Here is a 26,703-nt window from a genome sequence, read left to right as displayed (position 1 = left end):
GCCGCAACGGCCCCTGTCACGCAGGACAGTAATTACCGGGGGACAGGGGTGCTTGCATCCTTTGTGTTGCGCCTCTATATTTAAGGGTTTTATCCGGAAATAGAAAAGAAACCAAAACAGGATAATACCCTTGATTGAACAAGGCGAGAAAAGAGGGTGCGTGTGTGTATAGGAGGGGGATAATAAAGTGCAAAGTCGTGTAGACATGAAGTTAGTTGAGAGGTGTCATCAGCTGTGCAACGGTTGCTACAGGAGAAGTCTCGTGTCACGAACACTTCGCAATCTGGACCTATTTTCCACAATTTCTCAAAAGATTTCAGATCACTGAATTTGAGAGCACGAGCTTCCAACTTCATATTCTGAGACACACTTCCACAAAGCTGTACCGTCAGCCAGCACGTTACTCCTCTTTTTTTCTCTCTCTCTTCTGCCAATCCGTATTGAGATGACAGACTCAGGAGACATTCGTCGGGGTGCAATCATCGGCAAGCGACCCCGTTCACCTCCCGAGGAGAAAACCCGGTGCGAGAGAGACACCAAGCGAAAGGATGCGAGCAGCACGCCAAGAACCTCATCCAGACTCCGTAGTTTGCTTTCTGCGAATGACAAGACAGACTTCCACTTCGAATATGACGTCGACGGCGTCGAGACTCGAACACCAAGCCCGTCGAATCACAACGTCTCTGGCTCCCCGCCGCCGCGCAAGCTGCCCAGCAGACTCAAGCGCGTCCTCCTCTTCGAGAACGCCATGGAGCAACGCCTTCTCGATCAGCAAGTGCGCAGATTCGAAGCTCAGCAACATCGTGAAGCAGTTGCCATGGCAACGGACATCGCTCGTATTCGAGAGTCGTCGGCGAGGATGATGAGAGAGGCTGCGAGATTCACGAGAGAGAAATCGGCTAGCAGTACAAGGACCGGGTGTGCCAGCTTGCCTCCCATCCTTCTGGATTCAAGTAATTCGATGGTGTACAGTCCACAGCGTCTCCCGTCCAGCCCGACGGAAGTCATTCGTCAAAGGGCGTTGAAAAAGAAAGCGAACTCGGCAGGTCTATTCCTCCCCAAGTTGTCACACGACGAGAAAGCGTCACAGCGCAAAGGCACGTCCACCAACAAGCGTGGCATACTAATCACCTTGCCCCAGGTTTTAGACTCAAAATACGGCATCACCAGTATCACCACCCGCCCAGGGAGAGCATCACCCGAGGTGCCTCCTACTCGTTCGGAGCAGGACACGCACGCGGCCCTGACGGAACGATGTCTGAACGACGACCGCTTCAAACGACTGGAGGAAAGTCTGCTACCGATGTCGACTGTTCGCGACATCGAGGAACGACTGGGACCAAACATTGCTAAACATCCAAGAGAAATGGGCAGTACCGATAACAACAGTGGGTACCTCACCTACGACGAGTACTCCGACTTCGACAGCGAAGACGATGAGGACGATGAAGACGAAGACGATGAAGGATTGGTAGCTCCATGTCCATCACGAGCTCATCCGAACACACCTGTGACGGGACTGCGTAGACTCAGCTATGATATAACTGTGAATGAATTGTGAATTAAAACGACAGTTGATAATCACGAAAATATCGAGACTTTAAGAACATTGCAACTGCCTAATTCTGCTGTACCGTTGCATGAAACAGCGACGAGTAGCATTTGGAATTATCGAGATGAAGTTTAGTGAGATGTGCCAAACATTAATGATATATCCTGCGAAGTGGATATACCCAGTTGCTTTACTGAAATGTTTGTTATTACTAAAAGAATTATCATTACTTGCGTCGCCTTTTTGTGTATAATAAAAAAACCCCGAAAATCACTAAGTCGTCTATATGAATGTCAAGAACAATCGTGTGATGGGTCCGTCTTTTGAAGAAAAAGAAATAGAAGAAAAAATTATATATACTTTTAGGAATAGAAACGTTCAACTCGTGCATGTGTTGTTCAATTATTTTATCATGATTTTTGATTGAGAATCCTAGACAGCATCTGATTGCTCTGTCTGTGCTGTGCTGTAATTTTACACGTAATGACGAAGTAACCACAACTAGACTTTTGCTCATGATATGTGGCGGAAAAACAAAAATGTATGTGTATGTGTGTGTGTGTGTGTTAGATTGAGTTTGTGGTGTGTTTTAGAATCCCACGTCTGTGAAGCATTATGTGCGTGAGAGTCGAGTCTTGCCTTAAGTATGCTTGCATAGAGCTCATGTTTCGTCTGTTGAAAGTTGAAAGTTTATTGACTCACTCACCCCATTTGGCGTATGCGAGTTCAAAATCAATACATACACAAAATATGAAAACATACACAAAAATATGTATAGAAACGTTGCGCGGGCACCGCCTGTGAGCACTAAAACAAGAACTCATAGATATACAAAAGTAATTTCCTAATACCATAGGCCTACCAACTGAATCATCTTTAATAGTCATATTTACAAATGTATTATATATATATATATATATATATATATATATATATATATATATATATATATATATATATATATATAGTGTGTGATGATGCTGATATTCCTACCGCACGCCTCTGTCATCTTAAGTGAAATTATAGTTGAGACAATGTAGATAACAGAAGATGTCGCATGAAACCGGCAGAGTTGTGAAGCTTTCGACCGTGGTCTTCCTCAGCTTTAATATCTGTTTGTGAAACGAAATATATGTTTTTGAGCATAACAAATCTGAAGTCATAAACACAATATATTAAATATAAGTTGAGCATGCGTTAATAGTTACATGACATACTTGGCAATATTTTTTGGCACTTTGCAACACACTCAACAATGTATAACTGTAAATGAGTGTATAGTGAGTATATATAGCATACAAACATATCATACAATACAAATTATCAAACATATATCATAAATAAACTAAATAATATGATTACCTGCTAAGCAGACGTTTGCGTTGCCTGGATGTCTTGTGGCTGTCTTGTGGCGGGATGTGAGTGATCATGTGATACAGGTATTGGGGGAAGGTTTGTGTGCGGTGGTGCATGTCAGGCAGGAGTGGGGTAGTATAAAGAATTAGGTTCAGTGTTACAAGTGTGTCAGTCGTGTCAGTGCAGATAAAAAATTGTTAACAATTACGATACAATAAACATTCTCGCGGTCATTAACCCCTACAGCTGATTTACCAACAATCAAAGTAGCAGGCATGGAACCCGGGTACAGATAGAGTGTGGATAGAGAGTGGATAGTGTGTTGCCACTTGTCCCTAGGTACATAACACAGAAATGTACAATATACACATTATTTTATGTACCAAAATTATTGCTGAAACAATCTTCATACTCTTGCCACATAATATAACAAAATTGTGTCGCACAGTATAATTTTTCTGTGTACACCTCTATCAATCTATCTATCAATCTATTCATAATTCATATTTATATATATTCATATTGAGATCGTACATATATATATATACATACTCTCTAAAAAAAATCGAGTGAAAATATTCACTCTTAAAAGAGTGAATACAAAAAAGAGTGAATTTCGAGTGAAATTGGAGTGAATTTTGAGTGAAAATGTTCATTTTCACTCATTTTGGAGTGACGTCAGGGATCACTCCAAAATCTTCGAGTGATCCCTGACGTCACTCCAAAATGAGTGAAAATGAGCATTTTCACTCAAAATTCACTCCAATTTCACTCGAAATTCACTCTTTTTTGTATTCACTCTTTTTGGAGTGAAAATTTTCACTCGATTTTTTTAGAGAGCATATATATATGTATATATATATACATATATATCCATATATGCATGCATACATACACATAAACATCATATACACACATACATATACATATATAATTATATAATTCCTTCTATCCACATTATATAATACTAGTAACTGAGTATATAACAATACCTATCAGTTAACCAATACAACATCAAAAAATCGCAATCCTTTACAAACATTCTATCTTTTCCGTAGATACAGTCTCATTTTACATAAAACCCGGGTAAAGATAAGGAGGGGATGATGTTTTGCCACTTATCCCTAGGTACACAACACAGAAATAAAATATATGCCAAAATTATTGCTGACAAAATCTTCATGCTATTCCCACGTGATATAACAAAGCTGTATCGCACAGTATTATATATGCTGTTTCTCTGGTGCACAACTCTACCTCTCTCTATCTATAATCATAATTTCTTATACATATCATATGATATTCATGCACCCATGTTATGATCATATACACATGCATACATTATATATATACATATATATATATATATATATATATATATATATAAATAGATATCAAAGCTGAGGAAGACCACGGTCGAAAGCTTCACAACTCTGCCGGTTTCATGCGACATCTTCTGTTATCTACATTGTCTCAACTATATATATATATATATATATATATATATATATATATATATATATATATATATATGTACATAAACATGTTGAGAATTCAGGTATTGGCTCCACGAAGAAATGAAGAAATAAACTGGTAATGCATTTTTTTTTTTGCCAATATAGAATGACCTTATTCGACTCAAATTTGTTAGGACTCCTGAAGAAGGCGGAGGCCGCTGAAAATTTGAGTCGAATAAACTCATTCTATATTGGCACAAAAAAATGAATAAATGAATATATATATATATATATATATATATATATATATATATATATATATAATGATTAATCACTTATCAAATATTCAATGATAACACTTTACAGAATTTCGTCATCTTCACCAATATCTCTTTAGTAGTGCATGGGGCACATTTATTACTTGTGTGTGATTTTCCATGTGTGTGTGTGTATTCTGCGCTTGCGTGTGTCTGTATTAATGCGCATTGCCAAATTATAATTATTATTGTTTTTTTTTAATGAGAAAATGTTTGTGCTCTCAAATAAATACTGAAAATATGTTCGTAAAAAGACAAACAAATAACTGAAAGGAATCTGAATAAGATCATGGGGAGATAATAATGGTCAACACATTATTCTTCGAACCATACACATACCCGGCGTACTCGATTCGGGGTGCGGTACAACAAGTCACCTCAATGGTGTCTACATTGCTATTGGTCACCTGTACGGATAAACTGACAAATCAGGGAGCTTGAACAGCTTCCTGAGTTTACTATTGTACACTGTCTCCAGTTACACTATACCACGTCATACATTATACTCTACTGTCGTGTCTGCGTGTCAGTGTCTGCCAGTAAATCCACCTTTTCCTCCTTTATGTTTTCTGCTTGTCCATGCAAATACCTAATTATGCACAATTAACTCATTATAGCTTCACGAATATGCGCAATCCATGCAAACGCCCAGTCATCACAACAAAGCTCTAGGCCTATACTCTCATACCACTAATATTACTTACCGGGTATTTGATCAGTAACATTGATTTTGTTTGTTTGTTTGTTCGTTCGTTTCTGTGTCTTTTTGTGCGTGTGTGTTAATATCAGTGTTAAAGGGATTGTATAATTTTGGTCGAGGCCTAACGTCAGGTTTATAACTTTTTTTGGTGAGATAATGAAAAAGCTCTCATATATTGAAACATGAAGGATCACGTAATTTCAAGGATTCAACGTTTATTTGGTGAAAATTGGTCTTGAAATGGCAGAGATAGCCAAAACAGAGCGATCTTAATAAAATGGTGGGACCCACCTTTTATTATGATTGCTTTGTTTTACTTCGTTTTTGGATGTCTCGGGCATTCCAAAACCGATTTTCATCAATTAAACTTTGAATTCTTCGTAGATGGTATGCTCTGTAGAATTTCATGAATGGTTTCTTGGTATTTCGCAAAAAGTTAAAAGCCCAATCCTCACCTCAACCAATACTATACCATCCCTTTAACCTCAATGTCCCTTATTCTGTGTATTGGAATGGGTATGCGCATGTGGGATGGGTTCACAAATGTCAGGACCAGAAACAACAAATACCGTAATATGACTGACACATTGGTCACAGGCTAATCATTTGCTTGTACATTGCAAAGTCAAACAACCAGTATTACGAAAGTACCTATACAGTGATTTTATGATACTCATTGCATATTATAGCACCCAGGGTAGTGAAATTTTGCATTTTTATGACTCCATCAGATATACAGCCGCAAGCATGTGAGTGCCCACGTGCAACTCGATGTGGGAAACTCTGGAGAGTATCTATGCTTTGTGGTTGGTCGAAGCATACCTTGGTATGCAACCTGATATCAAAGGAGTAGCCTATTCTACGTACATGAATAATACGAGTCATTAAACAAAAGCGGATAGTAGTGCGCATGCCTGTCTCCATGCGGGGGTTCTCTGCAACCGGCCATTTTCGTGATTTTGTGTTTTGACGCGTGTGTTCCCACGTTGGTGCTGGTGCATTTTCTTGTACGATCTCATTAATTCCCGAAGTAAAAATATCGTAATTTTTACTCAGCAAATTGGCAACTCTAAAAAAGATTCATATCGCAGATTGGAGACGGAATCAATACATCAAATTTACTAAAATGAGCACAAAATCAGAAAACTACGAAACTATACAGATGTTTAAAACAGGAAGATAAACTTAAGGTTTAAAATGTGTTCCCAACTTTAAAAAGGAAATGAAAAATTTAGGAAATATAGAGGCTTTCAATAATCTTGCAACCGAAATAAACGTTGTATGACCAAAATGTGGCTGAAAGAAAAAAAAACTTTTTTTTTTCATCCTAAAAATTACTAACAATGGATGGCAAAAACAAGATATCATCAAGATGTATAAGAAGTTGGTTGGGGAATTTAACGAATGAAACGTTACAAGACTACTATCACCAAGAAAATTTGCAGTGGGAGTATCTTATCCTGTTCCTTTGCATGCTGAGTGAAGTAATCCACTACATACTTCATCATCATTAGTTATGCGACTAATGTTCTAAGTATTGTCTTAAGAAGGCAGTAGGGCACTCGAGGTAGGGTTGGGTTCTCTTTTGCCATCATATCTATACAGGTCTTAGCTGCAAATTTCAAGTTCATATTTTCTCTATTTACCCCTCTCTGTCGGTATATCTCACTATGTCTCCTTTCCTCTCTCCCTCCTGTTCATATATTATGTATTTTCCTACTCTCCTATACTCTCCATCTCTCTCTCTCTCTCTCTCTCTCTCTCTCTCTCTCTCTCTCTCTCTCTCTGTCGTCTCTATCTCAATCAATCTAGGATCTGCTCACGTATTTCATGCAATCTATCCAATTTATCTCTGGATCACTACCTTTCAATCTTAAGTCTGCCTGTCCCTCTCTCTCTCTCTCTCACACACACACACACACACCCACCCACACACACACACACACACACACACACACACACATACACACACACACATTCACTTCATCTCTTCATTTCCTACAGTGCAAAAACTGTACGACCAATTCTTCCTCCCAAACAAACATACAAACAAAAACCCAACAATCAACAACTAACAAGGTTCTGCCACTTTCGATACACGCCTCCTATACAAAGTCATATCCACCAAACGCTTGGCTCTGTGAAAGACATTATCAATCTATGACACAGAATAGATGGCAGCACCGCGTTTATTCCAGCTGTGTCAAACACATATCCATACAAAAATATAATTCCATAATTTTGGATTAAAAAACACACATCCATTTTGCAAATGATTGTTCTTTTTATTTTGATGACAAACTTAATGCATCTGATCATGTTTGGTTCAAACCTCCTCTTGAGAATTTGGCATTAACATAGTTTACATGAGATGTAGATACACCCGGTGTGTCCTTCAGTGTCCGTAATGGAGTGATCTTTACAATATTATTACAAGACAAGACAAGACAAAACCAAACTGGAAACAAGAAGAGACTCTTGCCATGTGGATGACACGAATGTCTGACATGAACAGCAGTAGACGCTAGGAAGAAAGAAACTGACGAGATTGATACTGGTACATGTACTGCCTGACAAAGTATCTGATTTCATCAAGGGTCTGCTGAGAAATACGGTCATTGTCTGTGCAAGATTGCTCACACTTTTTTTAATGTGTGTTTAGGCTCTTTCCTCTAGTTGCAGGAATTTGCATAACATTTACAGGTAGTATCTCGTTTTCCGTCCTTAAACGGGTAGCCATAAAACTTAATCATCTTAATGGCATGAGCCACTGGGCATTCTGAAGGAAAGGGGAATCTGATATCAAATAACTTTGTGTCTGATTTCTCACCAAAAGGTCAGATCTTGGCTCTAACAGCACGAAAGATTTAGAGTCGTCAACAAGTTTGCAAAATCACCTTCAGCTTCCAATTGCAGCTAGATGGAGTCCCTTATAATCTGAAGAACCCAAGCACCCAATACTGATTGTCCAAGTTAAGAATGTAAAAAAAAGAGAGAGAGAAAAAAAAGAAAGGAAATGAGTGTCATTCATAAATCATCTTGTCCACTACTTTACTAATGAAACAAGGACAATTTTTTTTTTTTTTTTTTTTTTGGGGGGGGGGGCAATAATCCTCTGCAGTATTCCTTTCTAAAGAAAGAAAAAAAAAACCCACACACATACATGTATATCAATCACATATCACGATTAACTCATAGCCACCACAAGAGCAAATACCATTTATATACAATATTAATAATAAATGTAAACACATCTAAGGCAGATTTATGGTGCATAGAAAAATAAGAAAATATATAATTCTCATTCAAGGCAAACATGATTATGAAATCGGATTACATGACAGCATAAAAGAGTAATTACACAGAGAAACGATTCAAGAAATCTGCTTGTTGACTATGAAGACTAACTTAGCCTTCTATCATTCAATTATTTCAGTGACATGAGATTTATCATTTGAGCGCAACATTATGACATCACCTCATGTAGTCATATCGTTAGGTGGCTGCTTTCATATACAAAGTGCATAAAACAGCAACATTAACATTACAGGATAAGAGTTCATCTAAATATCTGCCTTTGATTTTGCCAGAAAAATTTTACCTCCCTTGTTTCACATAGCAACTTACATTCCAATGAGACTTCCAACAGCATTTTCATCTTGTTTGAGTATGGCTGCACGTTGCTTAGCAACCTCATGAAGAACAGCATCTTCATGACTTCTCTTTAAAACCTGTCAATCAACCGAATCTTTGCTGGAAAATCACTTCGGTGAACTCTCTGGACACCTTACAGTGTAATGGCAGCATAATGGTCAGATCTGGGCACTATCTTTCCTTATCTTCGTTGAAGAATATTCTTATGAAGTGGAGACATTGGAAAATCGACTGAATTCACCCCTTCCCTGAATTTCTGGTAATTTACAAAGATATAATGACTTATCCTATTTTTCTTTCTCACAATACAAATAATAAAATGATAATGTCCTCACGAAAATGGTTCATTTATTTCCATTTCTCATATCAAACTACACACACTCTGGTCAAGTATTCAGTTACTTTTGCAGTTACATGATACCTTACAATGTAGATCTATCTTCACACTGTTAGTTGTTTGTATCAAAATAAAATTCATTTCTTAACCTTAATAATCTCAATGAACCTAAAGTCATCTAAGTCCTATATATACAGTTTAAGGCAATTTTACAATGATGTAGACACCCTTACAAATGCACCATTTGTCTAAGCTTCCTGCCTAGATATTAAAAGCACATAGGCAACGACAAGTCCAAAACTTGGTTCATGAAAACAAACATCATTACAAACATCCTTTTTCTTTCATACTTGCAGTTTGTGCATAGGGAAAAAACAGAAAAGAACCTTTATGTACAAAAACATAGAACATTCAGTCATTGTAAATTTCCATGTAAAAAACATCTTCAGACAGTCACATTTGATCCTGATCAGTAGAAAAATGTGTGTGCATCATCAAAGCTAATAATCACAGCTCCCTACTTTACAATTGTAGAAGAAAGCATTGATTTAAAGCAATCATCTCATGCAGGATGTAGATGAGCCTTCGTCAAAAGTATTTTTTTCCTCAAAATATACATCATTCATCTCTAATGACTGTATGCATGTACCTGTGTTTTCTGTAATATTTGCCTTCATTTGTCCTTTTTCTGATGCTTCTGATACATGGCAAAATTAGTATATTTAAAGAAATAAAATTCATTTATCTATGCATAGCCCATTCTTTAATTTAGAAACTATTCCACTGTCTGTGCAGATAGAAATGAAACATAAACATAAACAAAATCCTACATACAACACAATGTGACAAAGAAGTATAATGGTCATAACTACTCTACACACTGAAGTTGATACTGGTATGTAAATCAAATTTTCTGGAATCATTTAAAGGGTGTGTACAGTTCTTGTCGAGGTGAGGATTTAGCTTTTAACTTTTTGCGAGATATTCAGAAACCACTCCATGAGATGTCACAGAGCATGCAATTCTAAGGGGTATCAAAAGTTTATTTGATGAAAATTGGTTTTGAAGTGGCCGAGATATCCAAAAACAAGGTGAAACAAAGAGATCCTAATATTTAAAAGTTGGGGCATGTAGTCTTTTATTACTATCACTTTTTTGGATATCTCAGCCATTTGAAAACCAATTTTCATCAAATAAACATTGAATCCTTCTTAAAATTACATGCTCTTTCATATTTCATAAGAGGTTTCTCATTATCTCACTTAGGAATGTTAAAACCATGAATCCCCATCTCAACCAGTACTGTACAGCCCCTTTAACACTGAGGAAGGATCACTTTTAAAGCTTCCCTCATCTATACATGTAAATGTTTTATATTTTTTCTTTGTGCAGTAACATGTGAGTTGCAAAAACTGTGGCGTCATATAATTCACCTCTCCCTCACTATGGGGAAAATGTTGTAGTACTGTTCCCACTGATTTGGCAGTCTGGAAAGGGAGGGCCATTAGACAAGCCCAAGACATCAAATTTTAGAATGAATCAAAACTATGTACAAATATCTCTGTCTTCTTACCCAATTTCTTACTCATTTACAGGTCTGTGTCATCCATCGTAATACTATGAACCAAACACTGAATGTATCCTTCAGGGGCGGATCCGGGATTCCGTAAAGGGGAGGTATCTTTACAAAATTAACCCTAACTAGGCCGGGCAATTTAGGTAGATGATAGAGCCGGGGGGGCCTCCCAGGTCCCCCCTCCAGATCTCGGCCGTTGACTGCGCGATCGCGACAAAAATTGGCACACGCGTTGCCTATGATGTAATCTAAAGTACCTTGAAGTTAATTTTGCAAAAAATTATCATTTAAGCTAAATTATGCTAATTTATGCATAATGATGCATGAAATCAGACAATTTGGCATAAATCACTAAATAAAGCTCAAAACAGGCATATTTTTTGTGTAAATATTCTTTTTAGTGTCCTTAGCAAATGTAAGAGAACAAACATTGTGCCATCAAGAAAATTTCTTAAGTATTTTATTGTTTTTTGGAATTTCTTATGTATTTCTTTTTTTCGACTCTATGTTTTTCATTGTTTTTTCGATGAAATTTGTCCATGACAATGTTCTGAACAAGAAAATATGTAATTAATTAATTTTAATCAATAAAATCCCAAAACAATCATGATTTTATGAAATTTGCCTGTAAGCACAGTTTGAAATTGAAATTGTACAGGAATTCACGTTTTTGAGCAATTTTTGGTCTGACATGCATGTACATATTTATGCGCAACTTCAGAACTGCGCGCCCGGGCATCGCAAATTTGGTGTCAAAAGATGTGGGAGACTCAAAAGAAAAAAGTCATGAAATGTCGCGGCGATAGCTTTTCGCGATAGCGATACATCACACGGAACGTTGAGGGCGCAATTTTTCTCTTTTTATTTCTTTTGTTTTAACAAAAAATACAGAGGGGGTGTGCACCCGGTGTGCCCCCTCTGGATCCGCCACTGTCCTTCTTTATGCATTAATAAAATACAGAAGAGAGCATTGCTGATGCACTGATGCACCTCGAAAGGTTTTCTGACATCTGTTTGAAATAACTCCGCGTTAATCCTTGGAGAGAGAGAGAGAGAGAGAGAGAGATACCCTATGTGGAAAGGGCTGCCCATTCTCTCTGTCGCAGCTCCACTCGTCGAATCTTGCCACTCACTGTCTTGGGTAGACCTTCCACAAACTCAATCTGGCAGCATCGAGAAAGAGATGGAGAAAGAGGAATCGAACAGACGGACACATGTTCATGCACGCATTATTCAAATACAATAATGGATGAAAGGAAAGCTAGCACTAGCACGCATACGTCATGTACATGGAATACTGTATGCATATTGTCAGTGGGGCGACAAGATCTTGTATCTCAAAGTTTGGTGAAAATCACTTAACCTCTGTTAGTTATCTTCCATTTTTGGGGTGTCATGTGGTGCTCTTTGTTGGGTGTTTGGGTGTTTCATGAAAAAAAAAATCACCATCTGCTGCATGAAAATCTATGACTTCTATTACGTACATAGTTTTAGTGCAGTGAACTCTCCTCCTTATAAGGTCCTAATAATGCTTGCCGCAAAGTTCTGAATCTTTTACTTCACTGTTTTTCAAACCCTGATGTAACAAACATTTGCTCCTAAAGCAACTTTACTGTTCCATCAGAGTGTGTTATAATGAGAGTCAACAGCAAGCTTAAGTAATTAGTATTAGTTGGCTTGAGTTTTTTTCACCATTCATGCTATATGAATATGACTAACATTATCATTCTGAATCATCTTGTCCCCTGTAGCACTATTCATGTTATCTGTTCATGAGTAACAGTTCTCCAACTCATTTTTTTCTTCTACAAGTTAGTTCCTATTTCCAACTTTATCTTACATAAGGTCTTGCTTTTCTAGCAAGACACCCCATTCAGAACAAATCACTGAAAGTTTCTATTCAAAACATGTTTATCTGTTCAAGCTATGAACAAAAACATATGGGGTTTTATGACAGCGTGACTGCAAAGCGCAGAACTGACCTTCCTTGGGTACTTGTACGGGGCAGTGATGGTCTTGACATGGTCCTGGAGCTCATGGGTCAGTTCCTCCTCGGGCCGGTCCTTGTGGCTCTCTGCCAGCACGACAAAAGCCTTCACAATCTGGACAGCAAGAGTGGACAGCAAGAGTGGACAACATGCAGAGGAGGTTGCATAAGAAATGTTTGTTTTGCAAGACAATGCCAAGTTATAGTTGAAGTTATGGAGGCATGTTTACAAGCATATCAATATCCTCTGAGGGGCAAGGTCTGTTTTCAACATTGCAGAAGGAAAAAAAAATGAAGAGTTGAAATGAGGCAGTCTATCGCTTCTGGTACAGATCAGCACAACAGACAGGTTCCTTTGCAACATTGCAGAAGAAAAAAAACTTAAGTGTCTTCTCACAAGTGCAAAAGAAAACAAATCTAAGAGTTAAAAAAAGGCAGTGAAAAATATGCTTCAAGCACAAATCAAGACAACAGACAGGCATTTCTTATCATCTGAAGTTTGGAAACAACTTGATTTATTCTTTTTCTATGTCAATTTGAAGGTGAAGTATGCACTGCATTAGTTTAAGCATTCAATTAATAGTTTCAATCTGTTCAAACAAGTTATTTCAATAAGATTCATTTATCATTCAATCATTACATTTTTGTAACAAAGTGTCTGTCCTCGGTCAAAAATCTTTGAGCTTGTTCATCTGAGGCTTGCCAGGAGACATTGTGATTCGTAACAATATGTAGATGAAAAAAAAAAAAGAGTTTCATTGTCCCAGCTACAGTCACATAGATTCGACACGTCCCCGTGACAGAATCATTTTACAAGAAAGGAAAGAAATTTGCAGAAAGCATGATATCTCACTTTATTATTTGTAATTAATGTGAAAAAGACAGAGAATCATCAAAGAAGAGGTGATCCACATAAGATATATACTGTAAAGGGGATCAGTTTGGACATCATACAGAAGCCATAATTCCAGCAGTACAGTCAAACCCGTCTTAGTGACCACCTGTCTATAGCAGCCACCTGCTGTATACACCCGCTGTATAAAGCCGTTTTAAGGTATCTTTTAATATCTAGTATACTATATCTAAAGCATTTAGCCACAACCCTATCAATCTCTACCAATTTGCATGATATTGTGGTGAACTCACTTCCCCTCTTATGGGGTCTGGGGAGCTGACGGCAGCAGATTCAATGACAGCTGGATGCTCCAAGAGGGCGCTTTCTACTTCAAATGGTCCAATGCGGTACCTTTAACACACATACATACACACACACAAAAGATAACAAAAATAATTCCCATTACTATCAGCGCAGAGTTGTGGCAACCAATATGAAGATCTGGTATAAACCTATGAAACTTTGAAAATTCACATCTTTCTAACAACGTTTTTCGATATCTGGGTTTGGAGAAACTTCCATCATCTATTTCATCTAATTTTGCTTTATTAAAGCCAACTTTCGACTTGAACATTGCATGGATGTGCGATCAAAGAAATATATGAAAGTGTTGAGCTGTGCATACAATTACCAGCCTGTCTATTGGAATTATGTCCACTCTTGTTCTTGCCAATGTTTTTCCCTTTATGTTTTTATGTTTCTTTGTTTGGTTGTTTGCTTGGTCAGATGGTCACTTCATCATTCATCTTCCAGGCCAGTCCAGATGCATACCAGCAAAATATTGACAGCAAAAAGCTGCCACCGTATGCACATGGTCAAGTCGTATGGTCATTCCGTGTCTAAACACCTTTCTCATGTTACCAATGACCATCGTGTGTGCCCTCATGTGCAGATAGCCTGGCAGACCCAGGAAACCTACCAGCTTGTTTCCCAGCACATCAAAAGAAGGTCGTCAACGCGATGTCTGATTTCTTTGCACAATATTGAAATGATCAAGGCACCATGCTGGTTTGCTGGCAGAAAAATTCCGACGCGATAATCTTATGCTAATTGCTAATGGCTCTTTGACTCTAACAACAATGTGGAACTAGGAGTAAATGAGACGCAGAATACCTAGATCATACATGACTTTTGTTTTGTTTTTTTCAAATGCCAATAAAGAATCAAGCAGATTCTGGATTGTGCCAACTGACACATTCTGATGCAAAAAGTTTCCATGACAACAGCATCACAAATTGGAAATGGCAATTGCTGTTGCTTTTATAACCTTTCTTTCACAGCTAGTCAAAACTACCTGAGAGAAAATTAAGAGAGGCAGTAATTTTGCATTGTCAAGGTGTACTCTGAGTTGACCTTGTAAAAGGATATTTCAGGGCTATCAATGATGATACAGATGCTAATTGTTGACAACAAACATTAATCGTAAATGTTTGGATATACGTTTTCACTTTCATCATGTCTCGGTAGTGACTAGGGTTGTTGGATTTCTATTTTCTGTAAAGAGTTCTTACAAAGAGTGAGCTGAATGCTCCAAAAGCTTGACAGGCTTGCAAGGGTTAAACACTCCCTTCCGATTTCTGATGACTTCTTCCACTACCAGTGCCACACCCTTGGGGTTGGGGGGGACAATTAACCTGTTCCATACTGAATTCTGAAATCTCTACAGACACAAGACACAGACCACCAGGTTCCCATATGGAACGAGTTGAAGCACCCAGCTCACCCTGCTGATGAGATGATGTCATCGTTCCTCCCCACAAACCAGATGTAACCTTCCTCGTCCATGCGGGCCTTATCCCCCGTCAGGTAGAAGTCACCTTTGAATACCGATGCAGTACGTTCTGGATCACCCTATCAGAATGCATCATTACAGAGAACTTTATTCGTCTGCATTATAAATTCATAGAACAGAATACAAAAATGCAACACATAAACACACTAACATATGTATATACAAAATACAAACATATCTAATAATGACAGCAACAATAATGCCAATAACCGACTGACAGCTACAAGTTGCTGTACATGACATATGATAGTTATTTCAACAATAGGGAAGATACAGCAAGTGTAATGTATTGTACTTTTCTTCCACAAAATACTTTCATGCTGTACTTTTTTTTTTGTCTGTCAATGCTTATTCGGGTAAGAAATGTTTAGAAATGGTATGAAGATGTCATAAACACACTTTAACTTGTCAAAAGTTTGACACAATTGAAAAACTTTTCCTCTTTATTTTTCTTGTTGGAGAGCCTAGCATTTTTATTGCAACAAAAGACGACATGAATTTTCTAGCTGGTTTCTCGGGAGATAGCGTATGTGATTACATTAGAAGCATCATTTTACTACAAGTTCCGTGTCAACTTCAAAACATGATACACATGCACTGGTACCTGTCAGAAGGTTGTATGTCAACAGGGACATACAAAACGGTAGAGGTTTAATGACCCATGGATGAGTGGAATTTTAACCCGTTGAGGACGAGTCTCAAGTATACTCGGGCAAGTGTCTATGGGAATTCGTGTTGTAGCAAAATCAGCATGTCCTCAATGGTTTAAGTTTTAGTGGTGTGCAAGCTACTGCACACAAGCAGTACACTAGTGAAGATGGTAACTCATACTTGCAGAGTGAAGCATTGTCTTTATGCATTTAGGGGGTCATACATGTTCAGCCTATACATTTTCCTTCACTGTTACTACTTCATTCTTTGCAAGCTTTGCTTATTTCAATCATAGTAGTTGTTCAACAATTGATTCAACCCATCACAAAACAAGAACATTAATTTTTGCCAAATGACCTGGTTTAACAAGAATTTTGCCACAGCTTTGCCTCCACTTCCCCAACTCCTGCCTGACTCTTTAGTTGATGAAATACACGTGTTACATCTTTGGACTGCTTCACCATGAATGCGCCACATTCCTACCATGTATTTTATTCATTTGCCAAAAAAGGGTCATTTTTATGTTCTCATTTTGCATGTGATACAGTCATTGTTTATAACTAGTGATCTTGATTAATCATATCACATGACTGAATGATTCTGTATTTCCAGCAAACCCCCTGGTATCTCAGCTCTACTTGTTTGTCTTTTTGTTGGCTGGGGTCAGCTCCTGTTATTCAACCTAAATATAATATACAACATTGCGTCAAGGATACGACCTTCAGTTCTGAGTATTCAGTATCAGTTGGCTGTTCACTGCTTGTATTTTGCTGTCATAAATATCTGGTGCAAGCTGAAATGCACAGTAGTGGGTAGCAAAACATAGGCAAAAAATAAGGGGGAGATAAATCTACAAAATTGACTCCCTCCATCCCCCCCCCCCAAAAAAAAAAAACAAAAAAAAAACAATAACAATGTTCCTGGACCCTTGCAACACACAGGATGTAATCTCGCGAGAATGTTATGAGTTGGCTCAAAGTACCACACCATTATGCCTCACATTTTGGCCAAAAATGGGCTTTGGACTTGACAGTGTTCCCTGCATTTTCCTGCACAAACTTAGCTTTACCAGTTCTGAATCAACTGAATAGGAAGACAAGGATTCTGTTTGTTCGTTTTTTTCTTTTAATAGCTGCTCTTGGACAGATGACATCAGCCATTTTACCCCGCTGAGGGTGGGCTGATTTTGCTACAACTCGCATTTCCCAGAGACACCTGCCAAAGTATGTGTATACTCGGGACTACTCTTCAACAGGTTAATAAGTGGTTCATGCTAACTAATTGACACCAACTGGAGATTTCCAAAATTTTCATTAAAAAATTATGTACATTGCTTGGCACAACCACATTACTTCCAATCACAACCCACAGAATGAATAATCAAAACAGTATTGTGGAGCCCATGGTCTAGTAAGCCAACAAGGATCTAGATAACTCGTAAATGTTACCCTGCGACTACAAACTAGATGTGGGACTTTACTTTTCATTACCCAAAATGAGCATACTTTTGCTTTACTCTCCACTGAAATTCTTTTAACAGGAAAGATTTTCATATCCCACTGTAAAAAAGTAAGAAATAATCTTGACTTGTACATCACCCACCACATATCTAGTGAAGAGAGACACCGGTCTCTCGGGCTTGACCCGGATACCAATGATGCCTTCTTCACCATGAGGAAGTTCATTGCCGTCTTCATCCACGATGGCCACGTCATATCCCGGTGCTGCTTTACCGCAGGATCCAGGCTTGGGCTGGATGCAACGGAAGGCCCCACAGACCAGCACCTGTTGTGTTGTCGTTGTCGTCGTCGTTGTCGTTGTTGTTGTTGTGGTTGTTTTGGGGGGAGGGTGAAAAAGGCAGAAAAAGAGTTATTAAAATCAAAGTTAATCTAATTGATCATTATCACAGCATTGTGTCGCAGAGTTCCATCCATCACTCCTAGTTTTTATTTTCATGTAGGCCAATGCTAGCTTAAAATGGGCTCTCCCACATCAACTATGCTTCACAGATAATGGACAGTCTTAAGATTAAGCAATCAAAGTGATGAATAGTAAAAATAGTCAGGTGTTTATGAGTTTCATGACAGAGCACTGTTTTCCATAGTAAATGTACACAATATCACAAAATTGTGCCCATTTTGGGGTGACATGCCGTTATGAAAATGGGCATGGCTTCATAATGGTACACATGGACGTTGGAAATTTGATTTCAAAAGTTGTGCGAGACTTGAAAGAAAAAACTCATGAAGCCTCATGACGAGGTCTTCTTGTATTGCAGAATTATTGCGTGAATATCATGAGGTGGCGGATTCTGCCCCCCCCCCCCCCAGCCCTGTTAGGGTTAATCTATTGAGGATGAGTCCCCAGCATACTCAGGCAGGAGTCTATGGGTAATGCGTGCTGTAGCAAAATCAGTCCATCCTCAATGGGTTAAGTTTACTGGCAATTGCATGGTCTTACATCAAAATTCACAGTTAACCTCATTTCCATTTGCCCAAGCTCACTGATTGACATGCTTACCGTTTCCGTCTGTCCGTATCCCTCTCTGATGATGCCACCAGTTCTCTTTCTCCAAACTTCCATCACTTCTGGATTCTAAAAGGAAGGTCATCATCCCAGTCAATGCTTGCAAAAGTAAAGTGCAATTTGTTTCTGCTCACATATTGTGATTCGATGGATGGCACATAAATGTACACAATCAGTTGCTATAGCGGTCAGGTCAGTATGCCAACCGTACGCTACGTGCAAATGAATGAGGTGATCTCACACACCCGTGCGCAACATGCAGAATCACACTTTCGCTGTCCACACGTGCACTTCTGGTAATGTTAAGTTACTGTGCAACAGGCATATGCAGAGTGCATACGTGGTAATTATATCTAATTTTCCCCTTTCTATCATGACTTAAGTATTCTTACTTCACAACAGACAAGCATTTTCAGAGCTTGCAGTACATATTTCTTTTTCCAACAGTTACTAAGAGAACCAGCAAACTACACTGTATTGTAGTTTCACATAGTACTCTGTGTTATTTGTGTATCATCAAATACAGTTCACAGTGTGCATTGGCACAGCATTGTCAACTTAATGTTATAGAAATCAAATAGCGCTGCTGCCATTTGAGTTTTTATAGTTACATTGTATAGGCAATAGCAAGAATTCTGACAAATGATACAGGCATTTCTGAACAGATCAAAATGACATTATTCTTTGCCTTTCTTTCCTCTAATGTCTTCTACAAATACATAGATACATTGTAAATTTTCCATCTTGTTTGCCTTTAATCTTGAAATGTTATCTTTTCCTTAATTTGTGTATGAGTACTCTACTTTTCCACTCACCCAAAACAGTTTGTTTGTCACAATTTAGTCAAACATGCCTCTACAGCCAAAAAAATACACCCTAAATCCCTTTTATCAGGATCCACAAAAACATAGCCTCCCTCACACAGAAAGGTTGACCATCCACTCACCAGTGGTTCTCCAGCGCTTAAGACGTGCCTGAGTGAGCGCAGGTTGAACTTTGACATGTCTTGCTGTATCATCAGCCGATAAGCAGTGGGTGGGGCACACAGCACACTTATGGGATAGTCACTCACCACCTGTCGTCACACCAAAAGAATTGCAGGGAACTTGACAACCATAGCATCAATTCATGTAGCACTTTCATGTATTATTACTTCTCTGAAAATGTGATGCACTGGAGTCAAATATAATAATTTTCTATCCTTTGCAGTAAATTCAGTAAATTCTAAGTCACATGTAATTGCCACATTGCCTTTCATATTACATAGGCCATTGAATAACTTCAAAGCATCTGCTAATATTATCTTGTTTTGAGCTGGTTTCATTTTTTCTGGTCAATCTATATATATCTTGTTTCATGTTTGTTCGCGTCTGTTAGTCTTGTCCATCCCGTTTTATCCCGTACAGCCTTTTCTCCAGCAGTTGTTTTGTTATCTAGTCTTGTCCTATGTTGTTCACGTCTATGATAGTAAGTATATTTATCTGTGAATCTAATTCTCAGTGGGCTTCCAGACTTCTTCCTCTTTTTTTTTTCTCCTTTTGTATTTATGATGCTTCAATTAATCTTTCCATTGATGTTATTATTCCAGAGGGGCCCACATTCTACAAGATCTGTCTTTTTAGTGGGTCTCTCCATTTTTCACACTTAAAGCAAAGTTATACATGTACTTTATTTCCATCACTTCTGTTTTTTTTACTATAACGTATAATTACTATAAGATTCTTCTCAATTGTTTTACATTCCTTTCGATACATAAGGTTCTGTTTACCTTATCCTCTGTTGTCAAAAGAAGTGTAACTTATATGTTTTGTCGAAAAATGAAATAAACTTTGAATAGAATTGAATTGAATTGAATATATGTCAAAATGTTTGATTTCATTTGATGAAGAATTAAAAAGAGACTAGAGCTGCAACACTCTGATCTGAAGCATACTTTGTGTGTCTCCATGGGGTCGAGTGAGTCTATCTAGTAATACCATGGAGCTACTATGTAGTAGGTCCATGGTGAGACTATGACCAAACATTTGATGATAACAAATACACAAAATCATGTGCCTCAATCTATGCAAGAATCAGTGACACAAAATTGTGACAGCTGTTCTAAGTTTGTATGCAGACAAGACTTTTCAAATCTTTGGTTTTATCAAAACAATGGGCAATTATAAAATTCTAAAATTTCAAAGATGTGTTTTCTATGTATTCCACTTACTTTGATATCTGATGTAAGTTAATCTTTCAAAACATTTTGTTATATCAATGTTAATCATAGCATGCAACTTCATTCCAACTTCCTTTTCTTTATCAGATTTGTTATTTATTAGGTATTCCAGGCTTGCTTTTCGTTCTTCTTACAGAGTCATTCATGTCAGGGCTATTCTTGAACTCATGAATTATTATGCATCATGTGCATCTTGTGCATTGTTACAGTACTGTATGTTGCTCTGGTGACAAGGAATCTTGTAAAAAGCTTATTACAGGTGGCTATCTCGTTATTTTCTGATGTATTTGGTTATTTGTTTCTCTTGCTTTTATTGTTCTCTTTTCCTTTATGTCCCTTTTCTTCTTTTCATAGTTTTTGTTACCCGGTTATTCGTCTAAGAAGACCAACATTTTTATGTAGGGACCTACAAATTGCAACCTCTGCTTTTCAGTAGGTCTCCCACATTTCATGTTTGCATAATTGTCTTCTCTTGTCTTCTTTTTAATTTCGACGCTATGTCTAGTCTTATGTTCCATCTATTATATTATGTTATTTGTGTTTGAAATGTGAAACAACAATATCAAATCAAAATCAAACCAAATCAAACATATTCATTTTTCACTGTATCAACTGGTTTGCAAGTTCATTCATCCCTTCTGAGGTTGCATTCATCTTGCTGCTTGTTTATCTGTTTTCTTACTTGAAAATGCAGTAACAAGAGCAGTCAAGACATCTACAAGTAGCCATCTATAAACAAGCTACTGTTAGCACCTTGCCAGTCACATGGTCGTGATGTTTTGCAACACCTTGGCGCTTCTTGTGTTACCGAGGACAGTCCATGGACTCGCATTTTAAAAAGATTGGCACAGTTGGCCAGCGAAAAACAATTGTCATCACATTCCCATAAAAGCCAAGGGCATTTTTGCATGAACTCTAATCACTCATATTAGTGTGGTTTGCAAACGTAAAACTTTACGACTGTGGTCCTGACGAGATGTGGGAGATACTAAAGAGGGTCAAAATTGTGAGGAAAAAAAAATAAAGAGAGGTAATTTGTGACTGGCGAGCTCAAAACACACAAAAAAGTAGGCCAACATGAATTTCCACTGTTCTACAAAGTTTAAAATAGTAGACTCTAAGCTTTAAAAACTTGTTGAAATTGCACCATCCCAATGCATTAAAAAAAACCAATGGAAATAAGAGTTGAATCTTGCAGGACATGCAGTTTCAAAGACAAGGAAAAAAAGAAGAGAATTTAAAGATCAGAGTCACTCAGGTATGCTGTGCAGGAGTATCAACAAAAACATATTCTATTTCAGAGGGAAAGCGGCATCTGTCTGAAAAAAATATGTTCCAGAAAAACTGTTCATATCTCGATTTCTGTACTGTTTTAAGCTGCCAAATTTTCACGGTAGGTAGAGAAAAGATTGCTCTAATAGGTATGGCAAACTTTAAAATTTGAGTCGGTCAACCAAAGTGAGACATATTTTGAGAATCCTAATCGGTGACTTTTTGTGGGTTTCGAGCTGACCGATCACAGTTGAAGTTTGAAAAAATTACGTGGAAAATCTCATAGATATGCTGGTGAAAGTAACTCAAAACAGCTACTGCATGAAATCCTTACTTGCAAAGTTCTGAGGGGGTCAAATTTGGGGGAGTGGTCGATGAAGACGCAGCCTCCCTGGTACCATGGGCCAAAGACATTGCTGTAGGCAGACTTGGCCCAGCCAGTGTCCGACATATTCCAGATGATGTCCGTACTAGACATATCCAACCAATACCTAGAGTATGAATAGGAAATTACACAGCTTTTACCTCTATTTGAATCTTGCATATGTGGAAAGGCTTACGGCTCACATTAGAGAAAGACAGAGCTAAAAAAAAAAAAAAAAAAAAAAGGCAGACATGAATTCCACGGAAATCTGGTTAAGCAACAAAATATGACACTGCCCTATGGGTGCTTATGGCAACAACATTTTTCTTCTGTCCTCATGTATGACTATGCAACATTTTTTTTTTCTATCCGCACAATTTGTTGAAAGGGCAGGTAATGCTTCTACTGTAAAATGAGGAATGCTTGCGTGCATTTTAATTTCGCGAATTTTGCGAGAACCAAGATTTGCAAAATCAAAATGCACATGAAAGTTCTTGTCTGCACTTATAATTATGCAGTGCATGTTAGAGGCAACTCGCGAAAATTTCCTGCTGCATAAAAGGCTGTTGGCTGCAATTCGCAAAAATTTCATGCCGCGAAAATATTGTGTTTTACAGTAATTAACATCAAATTCCTCTGAAGAGTAGATTCATTATCAGTACATACTATTCATGATACTATAACATATGGCAAAGATGAAAAAAGATAAAATTATATTTGCTTGATCCTTGTGTGGATATATAGCTTATGCTCTACTATATCATACTCATCATATGGCTGAATATCAGTATTTCATCTCAGTAATATATCCTGTGCACTCACTTGCCAGTTATCATGTGTCCAAGACCATAGCTTGCATGGGTGTGTTCTGCCATCTTTGGACTGCCTGTAGTCCCACTTGTAAAGAATACCGTCATGGGGTCATCGCTTCGAGTTTGCACACACTGTAAAATACAAACAAATAATTACACCACTTGGAGCGGACACCATGAGAAGTTGCATGCATCTACAGCAAATACAAATAAATATACAAAAGATACACTGTGGCCACTTCAGCTCTTAATGGCATTTTTTTTAAACAAAAGAAATCAAACATAAGTATTATGTAAATGCTAACTTACTAAGCATGTCTCGTTGTTCACTTAACAGTAACAAACAGATTAATATTTGAATTGATGCAGTTTTTTTTTTTTTTTTCATTCTAAAAGTAGTGATGACCTGATAAAAACTAGTTTAATCCGTTGAAGACAAGTCCCGAGTATACTCGGGCAGGTGTCTATGGGCAATGTGCATTGTAGCAAAATCTGTATGTGGTACACATGTGCTTCATCTTTGGATGATGCTTTCATCAATTCAAACAGCTTGACTTTTCAAATGTGTATGTGTATGTAAAAGAAAGTGATGAGATACAGATAGAGAGGTATGAGCTTAGATGTCTCTGTCTCTGCGTATGCATGACACAAATATTTTATAAGCAAACAAATAGATCGAGAGAGAGCATTAGTTTTGTGTTTCTTTGTCTGTGTTCTGTGTGCATGAGAGAAAAGGTAGAGAGGGAGGGGGAGAGAGAGTGTGTGGATGTGTATGTATGTATGTCTGTGTCTGTGTTGTGTGTCTGTGTGGGAGAGAAAGACAGAGGGAAAGACATCAAAGGTATGTATTACTGTTGAACCTACCTCATGTTGCTCAGACGATCTTTCATACAAGCTTCTGTAATCCATCCATCCAGGCCTGGAATTAGATCAAGGTTAATGAGGTGACAATGAGACTTGAGATAAAGTTATCATTACCAAAGTGCTACTGTCACATGACTGTGACAATAACAACCGTATGTGACCCTGCACCACAAAACAAACAAAAAGTCGCCATACATGAAATTTTAGTTAAGAGCATATTCTGAAAGAGCAGACTTTAAGCTTTAAAATGATGTATAACTCAAACCAAATGGACTCTCTTGACCTATCTAAATATTGGAAAGGCACATAATCAGGAAAGTGTAAACTGAGAAAAGAGGCTCTGAAGTACAGTGTCTATCCAAGTGCTTAATCTTTACCAAGCCGTGCTGGCTGTGCGATGAATGGGACAAAAACAAGGATGTAAACCACTGGAGTAACAACAATGAAGGGATTATCAGATTTAATTGAAATTGAGCATGCCTTATTGACACATTCTGTCCTTAATTAATGCCAACTTTCAAAGCAGTAGCATCATCCTTTCAAAAGTTATAGGAGTTGAAAGTGAAGAGAGTGTACAAGGTTTTTAAGAAATGAAAAGGGGACTCTAAAGACACACTTAATCACACTATTCTCCCAAAAAATGTTCAAGATAAACTGCTGAAAAACACACTTTCCCACCCGTTTTATGATCCCACATTTTAACATAATGTAGAAGAAGACTTGCTCTTTCAGAAAATACGAAAAAGTCTAGATCGGCTCGGTTGACCCATTTCACCTATTTTCAGTACTCACACAAAATCATTGTGTGCGACTTTTTGTTCATTTTGTGATGTACGGTCACATACACAGTGCACTCCCATTATAACATACATGGTTATAACAAAATTCCTGTTAAAACAAAGTAAAAATTCAGGCCGCAACATTATCTCCTCTATGCGTTTTTATTGCTTATTTGTTCGGTTACAACAAAATTTCGATACAACGAAAGAAAACTACCAGTCCCGAGTACTTTGTTATAACAGGAGTCCACTGTGTAAGTATGTCCTGCATTTGTAAACAATCATTCTTTTAATCAAAATCCTTTAGAAAATGTATCAAATCCCTTCCTTTTAATTTGTATAGACAGTATGACTGTAAGAAACTTGAACACAAGTGTCAGGACAGTACACTAAATCTGTCTCATCATCTATCTGTGAACTTCTGATTTTTTTTGACAAAGAATTTTGCATTGACTTGCAAGAGGTCAACTTGTGAAGGGAGATACAACTCTGCCCCATCTGATAGCAACTTTACAGTATATCTTTGCCTATACCCAGTCAGTAGATGAGATTATTCTTACTCAAAATTTGATTTTACTAATTATGTGATTTCATTAATCCAGCCAGGTGCGAAATTCACAAAAAAGTTCAAATTCACAAAATGATCACTTTCCTGTAATGACATTCATGCCAATGTAATGACATATGGAATGGTATCATGGAAGATGGGTACATCATGAGGGTTTTATCACAAAATTGAGCCTTAAATAATAATAACAATAGTGGTCTCTTATGATGTGCTGAAGTCCATCAAGAATGATGCTCATGGCGCTGTGACATAACCATATTGTGTCTTCTTCTCCAAAGTTTCTCATTCACAAGAAGTTTGCACTTCAGCGACTCAAATTCTCCCGCCTGGTCCACTGAGGGCGCCATCTCCTCACTGGTGACGATGCATACCGACTGCGATCTCTGCAGGCGATCCTTGATGTCCCTGGTCCGCAGCTGCATGGAGCCAGGAGTCAGAACAGCACCTTGAAGGGTAAACAAACAAATGCACAAACAAACAGAAAGACAAATAGATAATTTAGTAGTGTTATCTGTTTATTGGTTTGTACAACATACCTCACATGTGCGGCAACATCTTGACAGCATTCACATAGACTTCACAATGTACGTGTACAATTATTCATATCTAAATTTTACAAAAAAGGACACAGGAAGGAAAATAAAGGTTATAGAGAAAAACATGTGCAAAGCTCATGATGCAAGTCACATTTTCGATACATCAATAGAGAACTTCAGACCCTATCAAAATACCTAGATGGTAGCTACCACTTTTAATAGACAAATCAAACAGATAAGATGACAATATAAAAACCATAATTACCAATCCTTAAACAGGCAATGTTGAAGAGCCACCACTCTGGAATGCGAGGTAGTATGACCATCACTAGGTCTTTGGGTTTGACACCGCAATGATTCACCAGCAAATTGGCAACTCTGGGAAAACAACAATGTTAAACTAAAAAGAGTGAGATTCATCATATAAGTCCTGAACATGGCAATAATGTGCTAACATAAGGACAGGTTTACAATCAAAACCAAATTTGAT

General features: G+C 37.8%; 1 protein-coding gene across 1 annotated transcript in view; it reads right to left on the bottom strand.

The window, feature by feature from the left end:
• Positions 1 to 11,846: 11,846 nt before the first annotated feature.
• LOC139744098 (acyl-coenzyme A synthetase ACSM3, mitochondrial-like) overlaps positions 11,847 to 26,703 on the bottom strand; it is a 20,354-nt gene continuing 5,497 nt past the window's right edge. The window contains exons 4-15 of the mRNA XM_071654554.1: positions 26,479 to 26,591; positions 25,927 to 26,122; positions 24,331 to 24,385; positions 23,477 to 23,598; positions 22,625 to 22,781; positions 19,747 to 19,875; positions 18,795 to 18,869; positions 17,877 to 18,059; positions 15,555 to 15,682; positions 14,083 to 14,182; positions 12,932 to 13,051; positions 11,847 to 12,112 (exon numbers count right to left, since the gene is read on the bottom strand). Of these exons, the coding sequence (XP_071510655.1) occupies positions 12,020 to 12,112; positions 12,932 to 13,051; positions 14,083 to 14,182; positions 15,555 to 15,682; positions 17,877 to 18,059; positions 18,795 to 18,869; positions 19,747 to 19,875; positions 22,625 to 22,781; positions 23,477 to 23,598; positions 24,331 to 24,385; positions 25,927 to 26,122; positions 26,479 to 26,591 (1,471 nt within the window). The 3' untranslated portion in view covers positions 11,847 to 12,019. The remainder of the gene's footprint in view (positions 12,113 to 12,931; positions 13,052 to 14,082; positions 14,183 to 15,554; positions 15,683 to 17,876; positions 18,060 to 18,794; positions 18,870 to 19,746; positions 19,876 to 22,624; positions 22,782 to 23,476; positions 23,599 to 24,330; positions 24,386 to 25,926; positions 26,123 to 26,478; positions 26,592 to 26,703) is intronic.

This window comes from Diadema antillarum, unplaced genomic scaffold, assembly GCF_040938485.1.
Source record: "Diadema antillarum isolate AM-2024a unplaced genomic scaffold, OU_Dant_1.0 seq00001136_RagTag, whole genome shotgun sequence".
Classification (NCBI taxonomy): Eukaryota; Metazoa; Echinodermata; class Echinoidea; order Diadematoida; family Diadematidae; genus Diadema; species Diadema antillarum.
This window is presented reverse-complemented; position numbering and strand designations above follow the sequence as displayed.